At 38.6% G+C, this 20,435-nt stretch overlaps 2 protein-coding genes across 2 annotated transcripts; one reads left to right on the top strand and one right to left on the bottom strand.

Annotated features, from left to right (window-relative positions):
- Positions 1-412: 412 nt before the first annotated feature.
- On the bottom strand, positions 413-5,257 carry LOC117292293 (heat shock 70 kDa protein IV-like). Its single transcript, XM_033774298.1, has 2 exons — positions 4,847-5,257; positions 413-3,270 (listed from the first exon to the last, which is right to left on the bottom strand). Exons 1-2 carry the CDS (start codon positions 5,038-5,040, stop codon positions 1,548-1,550), a joined length of 1,917 nt encoding a protein of 638 aa, XP_033630189.1. The 5' UTR covers positions 5,041-5,257; the 3' UTR covers positions 413-1,547.
- Positions 5,258-14,985: 9,728 nt separating this feature from the next.
- Positions 14,986-17,991, top strand: LOC117292764 (PHD finger-like domain-containing protein 5A). Its single transcript, XM_033774913.1, has 3 exons — positions 14,986-15,065; positions 16,653-16,843; positions 17,457-17,991. Exons 1-3 carry the CDS (start codon positions 15,014-15,016, stop codon positions 17,544-17,546), a joined length of 333 nt encoding a protein of 110 aa, XP_033630804.1. The 5' UTR covers positions 14,986-15,013; the 3' UTR covers positions 17,547-17,991.
- The last annotated feature ends 2,444 nt before the right edge of the window (positions 17,992-20,435 follow it).

Below are 20,435 nucleotides of genomic sequence, written 5' to 3'. Positions count from 1 at the left end.
AAGCCAGAAGATCTAATTTTAAACTATTTATTAAATAAACATTTACTTGATATAAATATAAATTTTAATTTATAAAAACATTTGAACGTACTAATTGGCTCCTCAACTAGAACAATTTCTTTCCAATCAAATGTCAAGTCATAAACCACTGTTTGAACCGAAATAAATACTGCTGTGGTTTTGAAATTAATTAATTAAAATGGAAAATGAATACACAGGCATTGAAATTAACAGTCTTGATCAAGCTAGAATTTTTCTTTAAAGTCCAAATAACTTGGCCATGAAAACAAAATAACATTTGAAAACAGCATGTCACAAATTTACAGCATTTTAGCCCAACTTTGTCCTGTACTTAGTAAGTTTTCTGTTTTCATTATTTTTTTTCTTTAGATTTTGTTTATTCTTTTTTTTCCCCAAAAAATATGCATAGTACCCATGGAACCTGTGTAGCTAATGCCTGTTAATCCTTTTTTTTGCAGTAAGAAAATACTATATTGTATAAAATATTACTTAGTTGCTTTATAATATTAATAAATAATAAATAACATATGCAAAATACTTCAATATATTATTTGAACATTGTGCTTTAGTGTTGATTTGTAATTTGTCATTCAAGAAAGAAGAACAGGTTGCCATTGAAAACTGATAAACTGTTTTAAGAAAGTTGGTCAAACTATTTTAACCTTCAAGCTAAACACATCCCAAAAAAAAAACACCGTAAATAAAACAAAATTTAAAAAATGTATGTTCTGTGATTAAATCTCCTCAATTGAAATTATTCAGACTCCTTTCAAATTGCTTTCTCTTTTTGGACTAAACTGTCATATCTGGTGAGAGGAAAATTGTTAAAATATTTACTGATGTTGCGTAGCCAAGTGAATAAGAGCACCTGACTAAAGCTCTGGTGTTTTTGTTCAGGAGAGTGTGGGTTTGAGTCCCAGTTGTGACACTTGTGTGTCCTTTAGCAAGACATTTTTTAATTGGGTATTGACATAAAGCCATTGTCTTGAAGTGCCTCGACTGAGCAACTGATCATAAGCCACAATTTCCATATATTGAAACATTTCCACAGAACAATATATATTGTTGTATTTGCTATTACAACCTTAATGCAGCTCTTCTCCCAGAAAAACTCATCAATTCATACATGTACATACTTTCCCTGAATGTGTATAATAAGCAAAGCATGTGTTCTTTGCATCAACAATGGAAAATTATGTTTACTGGTTGTCCGCTTCAATAGGAAAAAAGTCTTATTGTCTTTTTGAACATGGCCCATTTTCAAAGTTCTGCATAAAACATATTATACTGCAAGACAGCACAATTGTGTGCAAAGTATAAAGGGAATAGAGTATAACACTAACAGTCAAAGACAGTACAGTTTACATGGGACAAGGTATTTTGGCTAGTAGTAACTGTATCATCTGCTCATTTAGTATTGCTTAGCTACTTGTTGTACGTTCAATTTTGTTGTCATGCTGAAGAAGAGACAGGAGAGTTACAAATGTAATTTGTTTACATGTACTGTTCATAAAAGAGTCATTTAATTAATCAACCTCCTCTACAGTAGGCTCTTTCTGCCTCCCACTCTGTTCGTCTTCACCAGTCTTTCCTCCACTGTGTAGTTTGGCCATCACTGGTGAGCAGACCTTCTGAAGCTCCTCCAACTTGTGACTGTACTCTTCCTTAGCAGCTAGAGTATTGTTATCCAGCCATGTCAGGGTGTCTTTCAAGATGCTATCCACTTTCTCTTTGTCGTCTGATTGGATCTTACTCTGCACGGCTTCTTCATTCAGGGCAGACTTGACACTGAAGACGTAATTCTCCAAGTTGTTCCTGGAGGTGATGCATTCTCTGTGAGCGTCATCCTCTGCTTTGTACTTCTCAGCATCAGACACCATTCTGTCAATGTCTTCTTTGGAGAGCCTTCCTTTGTCATTGGAGATGGTGATCTGATTGCTCTTTCCAGTGCTCTCATCCTTGGCTGAGACATTGAGGATTCCGTTAGCGTCAACGTCAAAGGAGACTTCAATCTTCGGCACACCACGTGGGGCTGGTGGGATTCCACTTAGCTCGAAGACACCAAGGCGGTTGTTGTTGGATGTCATGGCTCGTTCACCCTCAAACACCTGAATGGTAACAGCAGGCTGATTGTCAGAGTATGTAGAGAAGGTCTTGGATGCCTTGTTAGGGATACGACTGTTGCGTTCAATCAGTTTGGTCATGACACCACCAGCTGTCTCAATACCTAGAGACAGAGGAGCTACATCGACAAGAAGGACATCCTTGACCTCAGCACTCTGGTCACCACTCAGGATAGCTGCCTGAACAGCAGCACCATAAGCTACTGCTTCATCAGGATTGATGGACCTATTCAACTCTTTGCCATTAAGATAGTCCTGTAACAGCTTCTGGATCTTTGGGATTCGAGTAGAGCCTCCAACAAGAACCACTTCGTCGATGCGATTCTTGTCAAGTTTGGCATCTACCAAAGCTCGCTCTACTGGGGCAAGGCAGTTGCGGAACATGTCTGCGCAAAGCTCCTCAAATCGGGCTCGGGAAACAGAAGTGTAGAAGTCAATTCCTTCGAACAAAGAGTCTACCTCGATGTTGGCCTGGGTGCTGCTTGACAAGGTTCTCTTCGCTCGCTCTGCTGCCGTCCTCAGTCGTCGAAGAGCTCTTGGATTGGTTGTTATGTCCTTCTTGTGCTTCCTTTTGAATTCTTGAGCAAGGTGAGTCACAAGACGATTGTCAAAGTCCTCACCACCAAGATGAGTATCACCAGCTGTTGAGAGAACCTCAAACATACCATCATCAATAGTCAGGACAGACACATCAAAGGTTCCCCCTCCAAGATCAAAGATCAATACGTGCTTCTCGCCTTGCAGCTTCTTGTCTAGTCCGTAGGCCAAAGCAGCTGCTGTTGGCTCATTGACGACTCTGAGAACCTTCAGTCCAGCAATCACACCAGCATCTTTAGTCGCCTGCCTCTGGGAGTCGTTGAAGTATGCTGGCACGGTGATGACCGCCTGATTGACCTTTTGACCTAGGTATGCCTCAGCTGTTTCTTTCATCTTGACAAGAACCATAGAGCTGATTTCCTCTGGAGCGAAGGTTTTGTTTTCATTCATGTACTCGGCTTGTAGCTTGGGCAGGCCTTGATAGTTGACTACCTTGAATGGCCAGTGTTTCATATCAGACTGGACAGCTGAGTCATCAAATCGCCGACCGATGAGTCGCTTGGCATCGAAAATTGTGTTCCTTGGGTTCCTGGATTGACAAAAATAAGAACAGAATAAGTAAATGAACGGCTCAAACTAACACACAATGAGAGAGTTGTAATTCGTATTTTCAATTTAGAATGGATCGACAATTTGAAATGCAGAATAAGCCATTTGCGAGTTAGATTGAATAATGTCTGGTACAATGACTCGCTTAGTTACGATGCACCGCTTACATTTTAATTCCTCAGACTATCGAGACACAGTTGCTACGCCACGTGATTAGGGGCAAGCTTTAACGTAGTTACATGAGAGACCTTGAACACCCATACACAATTCTGAATGGATAAGTATGGCACAAGGGTACCACAGTTTGCTCATCCTGGAGGTTGCGATACAAAAGCTTGCCCCTAATCACGTGGCGTAGCAACTGTGTCAATAGTCCGAGGAATTCAAATGTAAAGGGTGCATTGTAACTAAGCAAGTCATTTTACAGACATTGTTCAAATTTAACTCGCAAATGGCTTATTGTAGATTATACTTTCTGCATGTTTGACCTAGAATTGCCATGAAATAAACCTTGGCATTATAACCCAATAATCAATAAGTTTGTTGAAGACGCAATCTCCCTAGGAATACATCCATGTAACACACTATTTGTAATTTTTAGCAGTTATACAAGAATTCTGAATAAGTAGGATAGATCCATGGATAGACATTCTTGTGACAGACACATTTAATATTATTTTGTCAAATGTCTCTAAAATGATGCAAAACTTTAAGATGAAGTTCACATTTTATTTAGAGTACTTAAAACATTTGAGAAATGTTCAAGTACTATATTATTGCTCAAAATTGAAACTGTGTGTAAAACAATTTGCATCAAAATAAAAAATATTCATTTGATTTTGAACCCTTATAAACTGATGTGTGATAAACACTCTCGCAGTGCTTTTCCCAATCATTTGGAACAATCCTGTGGAAAAGTTATCCCCAAGCAAACTACTCGGTTTAGATTGGAACCCTTTACCGAGCAGAGCCATTCCAGATCAGACCACTGAGCCTCATGCCCGGTGACAAGAGGCTGGTTGGAATTAGATTTAGCTTGCCACACACAATTTAACATTTGACTTAGTAGAATATTTGATAAAACCACTGAGGTTTTTGAATGGTTCAATTTGTTCAACAGAAAAATTTACAGAGTACCAGTGCCATGTCAATGTATTTGAAAACTTCATTCCTAGTTCTGTAATATTTTTAAAGTTAAAACTTTGACCTCTAAATATATTTCGTCTTAAAAAAACTGTAATCTGTATCACTTGACAGCACATAGTTGTTCTGTTGGTTCACTATGGTTCATTGAACAGAAACAGGTTGAAACTTTGACATTCATAACACCTTTAGCAAGAGGTACAGAAATCCTGTCTTTCTCTCTCGATTGAACAACATTAAACTGGGTATAATTAATAATGTGTCATGAATAATATTATTATATTAAATTAAACCATATCGTATACCATATATAGAGCAAGGAACAGATGTGTGGATGAACAATAATGAACTGGGTAAAATTTGTGGATGAACAAAGTACTACAAACAACATTACAATGTAAATGAATGCTTACATTGCCACTTGGTTTTTGGCAGGATCGCCGACCATTCTCTCTGTGTCTGTGAATGCAACATAACTCGGTGTCGTTCGGTTGCCCTGGTCGTTTGCAATAATCTCCACCTTGCCGTTCTGGAAAACACCGACACACGAATAGGTTGTGCCCAGGTCGATGCCAATAGCGGGTGCTGTACTTGCCGTCGGTGCCATAGTCACAAAAGCTTACTCAACTTCACTGAAGAACTTGGATGAAAATTGTACGGCACTGGTACTGGTAGTGTTGTGTGTGATGTTCACGAATGTAGATTTCAATCGTCGTCTCTTGTTCGTTCCCTGCTGGATCATGTGGATAACTCACTGCTATCGGAATTCGATTCTGAAGTTCTCTGTCTGAGACACGGGTTTTTATATCTTTCCATGTTTTCTCGACCTTTCTGCAGTTCACTGTGTCGAGCTTTTCTCGACGTTTCTGTGGCCCTGTCAGCACAAATTCAACGTACTGCTGCGCGTGTGTAAACGATGACTCATCGTTCTAGATCATTCCGGGACATTCCCCAGTTCACTCTCTGTACTTTTGAAAGGGCGCCCTCAATAGCTGCGACCGAGACTAACCCTTCTCATCAATTAAACAATATTTTGTAGTCACATTTACAATCTGGCGATCTTTATTTTTAAAGTTAAATATGAGCCAAATTTATCGAAGTTTAATGACAAGTGTGGAGAACAGATGATACATTATTATTTACAGATGCATGGCCCGTGTTTGTATTTTTTCTTCTCAAAAACACATTTTTTAAGAGGGTTAAAACGGAAAACCGTCAGCTTATACCTTGCTTTGTGCAGCGGACGATGCATGCACACAATACATGTAGGATTAACTTGCAAAATTTATAGTTCAGTAGGCCTACATGGCCGACGAACGCAAATGTGAGCCCCCGCTACCCCATCTCAACCTTTGCCCCCCCCCCACCCCGTGTTGCTCCCACCCCTTCCAATTGGATCAAGAATTTTTGTATAGTTGAACTATCAATCTAAACTGTCGTATGCCCCCCCCCCCCCCCCCCCCCCATTTTATTGCTTTTTATGTGCTCATTCGAAGACAGATTTCAAATTCCCCCATTATTCACCATGCAAAAAAAAAAAAAAGTGTAGTTTTTTTAATAGCTCAAGGATAAATTAGCAATCTGAGTACACAACTGCAGCAGCTTGTTCGACATTTTGAAATATTTTATTCACCTTGACTTTAAATAAAGTAAAAAATGCTGTCTTGTGCTTACAAATTAAATCACATACGTTGCAAATGTTGTGGAAATGTATTATTATAATCATCTTGACTTTAAATAAAGTAAAACATATTGTGCTCACGTAGCAAATTCGAAACAAAAAATAAATATGTATTTGGTTTGCGGTAACACCATGTGTGTATCTACTTGCCAGGTAGAGTTGTTCTTAGGGAACTGTCTTGCTTTATTCTTCTGCCGTGGAGTAGATAATCGGAGGTTCGGGAGACTTCTCAGTTCTGAAAAGAACTGTCCTGCTTTTTAACTATTACCAGGGCGGATGGTATAGAAATTAGACTGGACTACTACTTTAGCTTATAGGATCGTAATTAACTGTACTGCCGCGGAGTCAGTTCTGAAATTGGTCTCAACGTTTCGACTAGCTTGCTCTAGTCATCGTCAGAGACTGACGATGACTGGAGAACAATTCTGAGTTCACGACACAGGAATCATATCTCTGTACATCTGACAAGGTTTGTTCATGCAAGCTTGGCAGTTGTTCTTCAACTGGAAACAAAGAATAATTATTTGACCTTTCACATTAAGTGCGTTTCTGCAGCAGTCCTTGTAGCAATTGTATTTCCTTCTTATGTTACCATGGCAACGATTTTCAACGTAAGAAGATCCCTTGGAAAATGCAAATGCGACAGCCTTGCGATAATATGCTGCACACTGTCTTTCATAACAAAGAAAATTGTCTTGAAAATGGCATTGAAGTAATTGCATTAGTCAAGACTGTCCTATTATTATAATAGTGAATAAACCACCCACGAGATAGAAATAAAGATAAAATTGCACATATACTTTTTATTATAATAAGAGATGCCACTTCAGTACATAAACTGTGAGGTAATCAGTAGGTGTGGAAAACGTTGATTCTGTTGCCCTTTTCGAAACTAAGGTCTGGGCATGGGCTTCGGCTTGGGCTCCAACTCGCTTGCTTATTAGCCCCGTAAGGAAAGCGTGCGTTTTCTGGCCGAGCCTACACGCCAAACTCCTTGTTTTCAAAAACGGCGTGTGTTGACAAAAACATCTCGAGTTCCACTCAGAACGCCGTATGACAAATATTGACAGGGACTCAACTCTCGTTGACTCTCTCCGATAACATTAGGCCCAACATGCTTTTCACTGAGTTTGGTGTCAACAACTTGTGCGAATAAATACCATTACTGTACGTTTTACGATTCTCTGGACAGTCAGGGCACACACATCATTCTAATAAATACAGATTCGTATTGTGCTGAAAGTAAATGGTTTGATTAACTCAAATAATAATACTCCATATCAAAATTAGCTGACGTATAGAATAGACTTAATTTACCTTTCCAGAGGAATTAAAAAAAATTCTTCATTATACAGCAACCATTCTAATCAGATACAGATTAGTATTGTGCTGAAAGTAATGGTTTGATTTAAGTCACCTGGAAATAGAATTTTTTTTTTCAAACATAAGAGTATATGCTTACGAACAATAAAACATTTTGTTTAGTAATTGTTTGTCACGATTTATATGTTTAAAAAATATATAAAGTTGTTTGGGGGCTGACTCCGCCTACCCCTTTTGTGACGTCAATCGAGGCAGACTTTGCCTGCAATGTGTATAGTAAACACACGTGCAAAGTACATGTACGTCCAAGTCGTGAGTTGGTACGTTTCAAAAAGTGTTTTTCTGAATTCAGCAGCAATACACCTGGTCGGCATTGCCGGAAAAAACCAAAAAAATCTTTTTTTGAAATGTACAAACTCACGACTTGGTCCGTACATGTACTTTACAATTGTGTTTACTCTACGCATTACAGGCAAAGTCTGCCTCGATTGACGTCACGAACAGCGCCCTCTCGGGTCGGGGTTTACTCTTAAATTTGTAAATAACATAAGAACTGATTTTTTAAAACCTTAGTTCATCTTGTTCATTTTGGCGTTTCATTCCAGGACAAAACTTGCCGCAGAACAAAATTACAAACATTCTCAAATTTGATTGGAATTTGCAGCTGACGTTACTGCATGGTATTTCCTATGTCAAAATTACAAGGCAAATTTGATTCAATAATCCAACAGGTTAGAATAGTATTGTTGTTGTTCAACACGGCCTAAATGATTTCACAATTTGTACTGCATTTAATTTGACACATAAATTAATTAGGAGCGCATTAAGACACACTGTCGATCTAAAGTCATCATTTGAACAAGTGTTTACTGGTAGTCGGAAGTGATCTTCAATTGACAACTCATTTCAGTGGCTTGAAAAAATATCATGCCTGAACAAAAAACAAAGAGTAAATTTATTACACTTTGACAACTTGAAGTGCTCATTACACAAGAACAAAGACGTGTATGAAACAATTTAATATATATTGACCCATCCTTTGAGAGTGTGCGGGGCTCAAAATAACTAATTGGGCATGTTGAAATTACATATTTTGTTTATCCATGGTTTAATAAACACAAAGTTTTGATTTGTGAATTCCTCAAAGCTCTCCTATAACACACCCTTTGTCAGAAATCGACCCCCCCCCCCCAAACCCCCCCCCCCCCAACCCCCCAAAAAAAAAAATAATAATAATAATAATAATAATAATAATAATAATAATAATAATAATAATAATAATGTTAATAATAATAGTGCGCAATGTTTTTTTCATTTTCACATTCTCACAAATCTTTAAATCTTTTAGAAAACAAAATCTTTATAATTACTATCCTTACTTACAATAGTCTTTGTTCAATTTACTTAAAATGTTAATAAAAAATACTACGAAAAAACATGCATTTATTCTTTCATCGTGATTGGTTGATCGTGATTACGTGTTCATACACATGATTTGGTGTCGGCGTTTTACCGGCCAATCGGAAGCCAGGAAATTTGCTGTTACTTCTACCACCCTTATAAGACTAATTACGCCCCATCTTTATAAATGAGCTCTCTCAGGATTACTGTTCCATACATCTCACTTTAAAAAACCTTGGTTGATGTTTGTTATGACGCCTCTACAATAATTCTCGTTAGTGGCCGATGTGTGTGTGTGGAATAAGGTAATTAGTGTGATATATAATTACACGGAAGGCACTAAATACTAAACTCCTCTAGCGTTGTTAGATAAGAGTGGACTAACCACTGGGACCTGGTTGTTTATATTTTCATGTTTAAAAGATGCAAGCACTGTTTCAGACCTCTTTATTCAAGTACGTTTGTAGCAGCAGGTTTGGGGAGTTATTACATAAGAGTGGACTAACCACTTGGACCTGGTTGTTAATATTTTCATGTCTAAAAGATCAGTACTGCTTCAGACCTCTATAATAAAGTACATTTGTAGCAGCAGGTTTGGGGAGTTGTTAGATAAGAGTGGACTAACCACTGGGACCTGGTTGTTTATATTTTCATGTTTAAAAGATGCAAGCACTGCTTCAGACCTCTTTATTCAAGTACATTTTGTAGCAGCAGGTTTGGGGAGTTGTTACATAAGAGTGGACTAACCACTAGGACCTGGTTGTTAATATTTTCATGTCTAAAATATGCAAGCTTATGCAAAATGACGTCATAAGGTCATTCTCGCTCGGGTATTCTCCGATGGGCCGAACCGCTGTGGAGTTTAGTAATTAGTGCCTTCCTTAGTTTTTAGTGCCTTCCTAATTATACGCATATAGAAATCCTTGATTTTAAAGAATTTTCAAAGTTTGGGTGGACATTCGGTGAAATATGGCTGTTTCCATTTTACTGAGTGAATGCATCCAATATTACAAAACATATTATTATAATATGCATTTTTTCAACGTTTTGCCGAATACATTGTTTTTAACTTAACACATTGAATAATGGTGCATAGAAGTAATATTTACGGCAAGAAACTGGATGTATAATACAAACCATCAAAAGTATAACTTCCTTAAGTTTTTTCTTCCCATTTGGAACTGTACAATTCAATTCAATTCAATCCATTACAAAATAAAATTTGTGCTTGGTTTTTGAATCTTTTTTTTCTTACCTGATTATACATGTGAATGCATTATGTTTTACAATCACAATAACAGCAGGTTTATGGACAGAATCCCAGTTAAGCCGATATTTCCTGCATCATTTCCTGCTATGTTGAGAGTCTCACAAAAGTTTAAACCCTGCTGAGTACCACCACAAAACAGAAGAGAGAAATCTTCTCAAGTGTAGTGTTTTCTAACCATTAGTGCTGATGCCCCCTGATGCTTCGAAACGCGTGCTCAAACTCAGGGCTGCAAGGAAAGCAAGGCGTTGGGATGACCATGAGCTGGGTAGCTTGCTTTAGGATGGACACACCTACATGAGGAACCACCTGTTTCGACGGCTTGACACCCCCAGCACTATCAGCCTTCAGACGGGCCGTGGTTGGGTTGAATGGCTTACACCTCTTGCCTGAAAACCGGACTTGGAGCTTACCCCTGCGTGGAAGGAGCAACTTTTGAGGTGCCCATGAATCCACATCTTGCTTTCTTGATGTTGGATGTTTCAGATGGATGGAGTGAATACTAGGAGAAGGATGCTGTCTCAATCCCTGCTGAAACTTTCTATCATCGATAATGCGGACTCCTCCAAATGAGACAACTTTCTTTTTCCCTCGTAGTGTGCCATTTTTGGTGGTCCGTTCATCACCATCTTTCATCCTGTCTTTATGAGAGTTTTGCTTGCCGTCCGTTGTTCCTGTTAAGGGAGTATATTGAAAGGGTTCCTTCCCACTAACTTTCTCCGTGGGGAGGCCCTGTTTTGTCTCAGAGTCGCTCACGGGGTACCGTACTTGTTTGAAAATCGACGGCAGCTTGTTAGAGGTGATCATCAAAGGTGGGATGTCATGTTTGTACATTTTTTTATCATCACCAATTCTGCATCGACGGAGTTTTGTCAGTGCGTTGAATTCATCATTATCACCGGGTTTAATTTGAAGATTTCCAGTCGGATGTTTATGACTAACATCAAGTCCTCGATCATCAAAATGTTTGAAGCTCTGACGATCTCGGTGTTCTTCTTTAAACCTCAAAGACCCAGTTGCAGAATCATCAGGATACTTTAAAGACGCAGTCCGAAACAGCCTCTGTGGGGTACGGAATCGATAATTCTCATACATGGAGCAAATATTGACCAAGTCATCTCCTTTAACACCACCGTACATAGTGATTTATTATAACCTCATCTACTTCTATCCAATCTGTGCAGCTGGGAGTTCTTGTGTACTTCTTACTCCTTCAGTGTCGACTCGTTGTCTGGGAAAAGCATCCTCATCGTTGACAGAGAGCAAATCAAGTATACAGAACAATCTAGCGGTCCATCCAGCACTCCATAACTGCTGAGTGATGTCACTATATAACACACGAGCGAAGCATGTTTGCATCTGAGATGGTCTCTGACGCGCATATCTTGGTTGTCACTGACAGTAAATTGTCTTGTCTCCCACGAGTCCCGAGAGTTTTCTTCTCACCGTGTGTTAGGAGAGCAATGGGGCGGAAGAAACCTTGCATCTCCCCATGCTACATATCTTCTGTGGTAATCATCAGCCGACATCTCATGTTTTCTTAACACAGTGCGGTATACACTAATAGCTCTTATAGAGTGCATCAGTTCCGTGCATACGATCTGGATTGGGCTAGAGCGGGACGGCCAATCTGAAACATAATCAGTTCACTCGTCTAATATTTCGGATGAACTGAAGAAAAGGATCAATAGTGTGTAAATGTATGATTTGTAATAAAATATCCAGTAATATAAAAATATACGAACAGATGGCACGGTAGACGTGATTTGAGAAGCAAATTAAACACTCTGTGAAATTATTCTGTATTACTTATAATATAAACCAACAATGCAATTTTCAGTTAAATATTACGAAAGCCACTCATGCTGTGTACGTACACGATGACTATTATGCACGTACACGATCCAGACTTTTCGTGTACGTACACGATAGTAATCTTGTACGTACACAATATTTTTTAGACTCATATCGTGCACAACAATAATCATGTACGTACACGGTAATTATCATGTACGTACACGATCAATGGTATAATGTACGTACACCATCAATCTAAATATATTTTGTACGTACAACTACGGACTTTTTTAATCATGTGGCGGCACTGCGCTTCCTTAAAATGTATGTAAACAACAATAAACAAAACACAACATGATTTTTGTGTTTTATCAGGTTTTATTTTGATCAGCTATTTTAGTAATATCCGATATGTTACGTATAGCAGGGCGATTTTCGTGTACGAATCAAGCTCGAAGTTATTTATTTAAATAAGGATTTATATCACATCTAGAATTTAAATTAGTGGAGACAGTTCCATGTAAATTGAAAAGGGACCGAGAAACAGTGGTCTGGTGTTCCCTATGATCCACAGCTAGAGGCTTGCATACTCTAAACAGCCTGTTATAAAGTTGATTAAACCAGGAATAACCCTGCCCTTTCATTATTGCCATTTTGTGATAATATGGTGGACACAATGACACTATGGTTTGGGTACATTATTTTTTTCTGTATACCCAAAAACCAAACAGTGCACTGGAATTAGAATTAGAAGCAGAAATGTTATTGTCCGCATCATTAATAATACAGAAATTTAGTTTTCCATTGGCACATTCAATAAAAAACGTTTATTCCATACTCTTCAAAAAAAAAATTGTGAGAATTAAAGAGTACATAAAAATTTAACAAATCTAAAGTGCATTAAATTATACCAAAAAAAAACACAATGTAATCTAAAAGCAAATAATAAATGAATAACTAGGAATTAACTCTCTCTCTCTCTCTCTCTCTGCCCTGTAGTATCAGGAATAACATTTTTATTAAGGATCAGGGAGGACTGTGTTGTTTACATAAACCTCGCTCCCACATATCGTACGTAAACAACATGCAATAGGAGCGTAAGCAGAATTTCATTGGGATTTATATGAGTTGGTTTGGGGCATGAATGATATTCCGGATCCGTCATCACCCATAGTAAGGTTAACGTAACACCATGTATAAATGATAATCTCTAATTGACTTGGGGTGGTTCTGAAAAAAACCATTGGTTTCAATCGACGTTTCGATCAGTAATGCTCTGATCGTCTTCTGGAGAACGCATCAATGATAGCAGGATATATCGGCTCAAGAACAATATAGTTTCAAATAATGCCAGTATCAGAAGAACCAGCCAAGATATTACATGCACCATGTGTCACTTGTATTCTGCTTATTTTTTTCTAAGCAAAGAGGTGTTGATCAGGGGCAATAAATCATACAAATTTATTTGCTAAGCCAAAAAAACAAAAACAAGATGAGTGGGCACCAGTCTCCATACAGTGTAAACTTAATGGCGAAAGTTGGGTTGTAACCTGTTTTTGCTAAGCAAGATTTTACTGTGCTTAGCAGGTTTTTGTGCTAAGAGGCTTCATGAAATTGGGCCGGCCCTCTGCGCTAATTAATAATTTGATGTGGGCCGGGTGATTCAACGGTACGTTCCAATCCCAAAGTCCGCCCGCAGGAGAGAAACATCGCATTGATATTAGATTAGATTACATCGTGCAATCGTGTCCTGGTTTTGTACGGCTTGGTTAATGTTAACCTATATCCACTATCCAATGATTAGGGATGGCGATGTGTAACCACGCAGCAAGGATACAAGATGAAGGAATCCATCATTTGGGTCAGAGGTCATACGAACCCTCATCCATCACGATAAGTTATAGGACTGCATGTCTGTCTCCGAATAGTATGCTCAATAACAAGGCTGGCATGCGATTATGTCCTCTATGCAATACTATCCGGAGCACATTATTGCATATGCAATAATGTTCGCCGGGCGGTTTTGCATATGCAATCGTGTCCGCCCGGACGCTGCTGCATAATGCAATTGGATCCGCCCGGACACATTTGCATATGCAGTTGTGTCCGCCCCCGTGCAAAACCGTCCTTGCAGTAAATTAAACGCCCTTGGTCGACGGAACACGTTCGCCATTATTTTACAAGAAGTGCATGTCATGAATGACATGAGAAATGTTCGGCCGTTGGGTATTCGCTGCAACCATAAAATACGTGAGTATTCATGCTGCATAATTATACGTGGGTTCAGTGCATGCACGCTTGCTTATGCGCGCACCTACATTGTACAGTCTTGTCCGCCGGACGGTTTTTGCATAGCCCCGGACACGATTGCATATGCAAAAGTATCCGGAGCGGACAGTATTGCATGGCGGACACAATTGCATCCGACACCGGAGCTGACGTAAAATAAGTAACCATCAAATATCGAAGGGGTAGAATTTAATACCGGGCGGAAGAAGGGTACCGCCCAAAATGGTATGTCGCAGGCAGTGGCTTTGCCTGCTCTTCAGAAAAGCTGCTGAAAATTAATCCACCTGTCCAAGTTCTGCTGATGAACAGATTTGGAAAATCTCCCTGATTATGGAAATTTTGACCCTTAGTTATTTTGAGTGTAATTCTTGATATCTCCCTGCTGATTGTTGTACAAGATCTCCCTGATTGAAATATGCAAATGTTGAGAGCTTTGCATATGCACCCATTTGATTCTGGGATCCTGCTTATATTTTTTGCTATGCAGAAACTACATCGAGAAGTATTGAATCATTTTTGTTTCTCATCGCCGAAGGCTAATTGTTTTTTTGTAGCCTTAAATTTTATTCCAGATGTTTTTGGACCTTACTTTACTTTGCACCTTTCTGTTTACCTGAAAGTCATATGTGCATGAAATGGAAAGTTCAAGCAAGGCGAAAGAAACAGGAAATCCACATAAGTGTAAAATAATCACTATAATTATAGAGCTAGCTACAGCGACCCCGATCGAGGCTTGCGAATAAACAAAGAAGCGCTCCCGGACCAGTTATCGCAAGAGGGCGGTACATAAAACGTTTCACCAGCGTTTTTCCAAAATCCGACATGGCGAAGCATCATCCCGATTTGATTTTCTGTAGAAAGCAAGCAGGAGTTGGTAAGTCTTTTAATCACTGAATCTATACTCCTCTTTGAAGTAGAACTTTATTAGACCATCGGATCTAGCCACTTTTTAAGATACAGTATTCAGTTGAGGCCGAATTCAAACAGCCTTTGGGTGTGTTGTTAGACTTAGGCTGTGCCCAGTTTTCGGACAATGTTAGGGTATAAGCATTCGTTTGTGTTTGGGAAAAGTTTCCGTATGGCGCCACCACTTTTTCATTCGAAATGAAATAATATAGTATCTAATTTACCTGCTTGATATATCCCTTTTTGTAAAAATGAGTAAAAAAGTGGTGGCGCCATACGGAAAGTTATCCAACTAAAAATAAAATAAAATAAAAACTTTGGCAAAAATGGCCGATTCGACAGGCCTGTTCAGTTTACTTTTGAAATGCGGTCCTACTAAAAGCCGACAACTCGCCGACAACGCCGACAACAAGTCCAGAGCGCCGACAACTCGCCGCCAACAAGTTTTAATTACCTCAAAAATGGCCAATAAACCATAGATGTATTAGAACTATATGTGTTCTGTAATATAAACATAAAGTTAATGGAAAAACTTCACAAAAAGTGTGAATTTTTAACCAGAAAAAAACTTCACTTGCACGAAAAGCGGTCGGACGCCTTCTTGGCTTAAAAACCGTGTTTGGACCAGACCATTATGATACGGGTAGATTTAGCACTTGTCAACAACAGAGGGCGGGCTTCATGTGAAGACCTTCACTGCAGTGTGCACAGTGCATGACGCCCGCCCTCTATTGCTAAGTCTGACTCACCCGCATCATAATGGACTGGTCCGAACACGATTTTAAGCCAAGATGGCGTCCGACCGTTTTCCGTGAACGTTCAGTTTTTTTTCTGGTTAAAAATTCACACTTTTCGTGAAGTTTTTCCATTAAATTTATGTTTATATTACAGAACACATATAGTTCTAATACATCTATGGTATATTGGCAATTTTCGAGGTAATTAAAACTTGTTGGCGGCGAGTTGTCGGCGCTCTCGACTTGTTGTCGGCGTTGTCGGCGAGTTGTCGGCTTTTAGTAGGACCCTTGAAATGGAGTACATGTATGTACTAAATAATCCTATTCGGAATCGCAGCTGCGCGTGTCTGTTTCTGCTGACAACGCATATCGTCTTTCTGGCATTCAAACGGTCACAGGAGATAGACAAATTGCATTGGCAGCAGTATGTAACAGACATGCGCAGCTGCAATTCCGAATAGGCTTATTACATTTCAATATTTTTTTGATACGATCAGTATAGATAGGAAATTCAATCAAATACCAACTTTTGTTTGGGCATATAGTTGTAGGAAAGAATAACAGACAGCTGTAATTTAAACCACATAACATAAGTCAAACACAAAAGACAAGCCAATGCCACTTTCATCAATTTGCAACTTGTTTGGCTGTAATGTTATGGCTCATTTCATAGTTGCCATTTAAAGCCAGATGTGTGGACCAGGCTTTAGTTTTAAAATTTCTTTGATGGCAGTATATAAATAATGTTTTGAATCAAAACATCAAAATTTGATGTGTATTCATAATCTAACAGTTACTTAAAATTCTCTTTATTACAGCTATTGGTAGACTTTGCGAGAAATGTGACGGCAAATGTGTGATTTGTGACTCGTATGTGCGTCCGTGTACCTTAGTGCGCATATGTGATGAGTGTAACTATGGCTCGTACCAAGGACGTTGTGTCATCTGTGGAGGGCCCGGAGTATCTGATGCTTACTACTGCAAAGAATGTACCATTCAAGAAAAAGATGTAAGTCAGAAATTGAATCCCTCAAACTGTTCCTGTATTTAACCCTCTCGCTACCAAATTCTTTGGACATAAACAATCATTTGTGACCACAATCTTTCACCACTCAAGAAAAAGCTTTTGTTCTAATGCCATTTTTACAACTCCATTTTGTTCCCTTCAACTTTGAAGAAATTGTTTTTTAACCAAATTAATATAAAAGTTCTTAGGCCCTACTTATTGAATTTCCCAATGTCAAGGTTCCTAGGCTATTTTTCCTCAGTGTGATCGTAAATGCTTTTTTGTACATAACAACGGTGCACTCGCTCCCTAGGTATAAGGCATTTCGGATCTTTCCACTCCATTTGAAGGGATTGATTTATAGCAACCTTATTTGATTTTTATATCATTGGGGAGATCCACACTTTCTCTTTCTAATGGTGGTACACTTGGATATGAACATTGGCAAAACTGCAGCGTTATTACAAATTGCCTTTGTGGTCAGGCTCAAGTTTTTTTTTTTTATAAGTTTCTAATGTACTTTCTCAAACTTGAGAAGCAAAAGCTTTCCTTTTCAAAAAGTGACATTGTAAATTTTTAGTTTATTTTCTTTGCTTTTTCTCCTTATTTCCTTTAGAGAGATGGATGCCCTAAGATTGTCAATCTCGGCAGCTCCAAGACGGACTTGTTCTACGAGAGAAAGAAGTACGGCTTCAAGAAGAGGTGATGTCATTTCACGACAGAAGGCAACAGGAAAATTTAGAACATTCCAACTTCAGTTACTACCTTGGATTTTGGATTTAAAAAAGCTTTGTAATTCAGCTTGACATGGAAGCAGAATGGTTAAAAATCCATTGAACTGTCGGACAAATCCTGGATAGTTTAACACTTGAGAATTTACATGGAATTTAAGCAGCGTATTGTTACTACATGTACATTGGTTGTCAAGAAGAAAAATCGAGCAGCGGGCAACCTTCTGCATCCTTCAAGAGATTATTTGTAAAAATATTTTTATAAATCCCACATAAAAGAGTTTGGAGGTTAAGAACTTTTCAGAGATACCTTTTCATCCTCATGTCTCACTACAGGGAATAGATACATTTTGTTATTGGATTTATTCTCAGTTAAAGGGAAGGTACACGTTTGGTAATTACTCAATCAAAACACATACTTAAAAGCTGACTTGGTAATGAGTATTGGAGAGCTGTTGATAGTCTAAAACATTGTGGGAAATGACTCTCTCTGAAGTAACTAAGTTTTTGAGAAAGAGGTAATTTCACATTAAAATATTAAGACTTCTAGCTAGAAGTCTTATTCCTAGCTGAAAGCACACCAATTCAACCAACAAGGGTGTTTTTCTTTCATCATTTTCTCGCAACTTTGATAACCAATTGAGCCCAAATTTTCACAGGCTTGTTATTTTATGCTTATGATGGGATACACCAAGTGAGAACACTGGTCTTTGACAATCGGGAAAAAGATGATTAATGGGAGACTTTTTGAAAGCTCTGCCACTAGAGGGCAGCAGACCTACCAGGTAAGGGTGCACAACTCCTATAGCAACCAATGGTAAATGCTAAAAATTCAAAAATACTCAAAAAATATTTAGAAGTCTCTCAGCCTCTTGAAAATTAAATCAGATACATTGTCATACAACTAAACTTCACATTTCTTCTCAATTTTTGGTAGGTCAGCATTTTGGAATTTTTGCTAATTACCCTAGAAGAAACACTCCCAAAAACTCATGCACACCGCTTGTTATCCTTGGGGATCTCGTGTCCAGTACGTCCTGTTCCAGAACAGTTTGGTTTATGCTGGCCTTGTGTTATGAAAAACAAAATACAGTTTGGCTAAATCTAAATACAAAATCAAAAACACGCAAAACACGAGGTATTTGCTGTCAGTGACCGTCACTCATGCTTCTCCTATCATAAAGTTGTTGACATTACCTGGTGAAGAGCGCCCTCTCTTGGTGATTGGCAGATAGTCTAAAGTTTCCCATTTTGGTTTTTAATGTTTTACCCATGTACACCGATGTTAGCACTGTATACTCATTACTTCCCCGAGTTAGGTGGACAAAATTGTGGAAAAAATCACAGACATTTTTACCTGGACAAATTACTAGGGTTGAATTCATTCTCCCATTACTTTCTTCTTGTGCATGTACTTGACTAACCCGCTTCATTGCATCTGATAAAGTAGTTGTTGCTACAGAAGCTCATGCAATTTTTAATGTCACTTGTTAGTCTCTTTTAGTGCTACCTCTACCTTCCCTTTTTCAGTGTTTGAATTTAGGATAAAATTCCCCGAGGTTTACCTTGGTACTGATGGTTCTGTATGCTTGGAGTTGCTTTTCTGAGTATCCAATAATACACTTGATGTATATTACTTTTGAAATGAAATAAACTAGTATTTGCCTCCATACATGAGTTACATGTACTAGTTATAATGTATCAATATAATTTATGTGATGTCTATTATTGTATTAGTTAGGTTGTATTGCAAGTTAAATGGTCTGTATACGTTTGGTAATGACTCTGAAAATTATCGGCAATCAAAACAACCGTGCCAACTTTGAATGGTATAATGCATTTAGAGAAAAGTTAATCTTTTAGGTACTATGTTTATAGAAAAAGATACCACTTGTTATCCCCCAAAATGTAATAATTATAAGACGCTTGGTGTATTGTGAATTCCTACAGGGATTATTCTTCCCGCAAGTACATTCGCTCTGGAGTCCTATGGTTTATACACAGATGTCAGCATTGCTTTATTCTGTAAATAATTACACATTGGAATTATCTTATCTTGCTATGAGTATTCCAAGGATTAGAAGAAAAACAAATCAAAATCCATCTTCCACTTAGATTGTTTAACAATAGCGTTTAATGACACAGACTCTGGTGTGTTGGGTAACCGTCTGGGGGCGGGGGGGGGGGACGGTTGTGTGTTGGCGTAACCGTCTGAGGGTGGGGGGGGGGGGGTGTTGGCGTAACCGTCTGAGGGGGGGGGGGGCGTAGGTGTTGGTCTAACCGTCTGAGGAGGGGGCGGGCTGTCCTGCTTCTTTTTGAGATGGGAGGAATGGTCTGAGATTATATAAGTAGTACCCCACCCCAGTTCAAAATGTGGGTATGTGTCCCCTCTTGCCTCTCCAATGAGAATGTTTGGTTTCTTTCCATGCCACTGTTCTGGCGACAGCCTCGTTGCTTTGTGATTGGCTCACCTGCAATAAGGTTACCCCTATTAGGTGTGTCAACACAGAATGATCAGTAGCGTCTTATAATAAACAAAAACAAAATCAGTTTGAGCATGCGGCGTTTACAAATATGCCTTTAGATGTTAAATCATTATAATGTCAAATTACTGTTTTCAAATGCGAAAGGAATTACTGAGTAAATCAGTTATACCTCCATGGTTATACGGTAATTATAATGTGCCATGTTTACAGTTGGATTTCTGGTGGGCCTAGTTTTTATTTGAACCCATATCCTATTTACCGTTGAGGAAAAATAAAAATGTCCTAAAAATAAAAATGTCCTAAAAATGAAATATTTCAGGGGTTCCGTGAAATATCCTTGCGTAATAGTGAAGACACAACAAGATGCTCTGCTGATCG

Source organism: Asterias rubens, chromosome 7 (assembly GCF_902459465.1).
Source record: "Asterias rubens chromosome 7, eAstRub1.3, whole genome shotgun sequence".
NCBI classification, from domain to species: domain Eukaryota; kingdom Metazoa; phylum Echinodermata; class Asteroidea; order Forcipulatida; family Asteriidae; genus Asterias; species Asterias rubens.
Note: the sequence above shows the minus strand (reverse complement) of the source record. Positions and strands in the feature narration are given on the sequence as shown.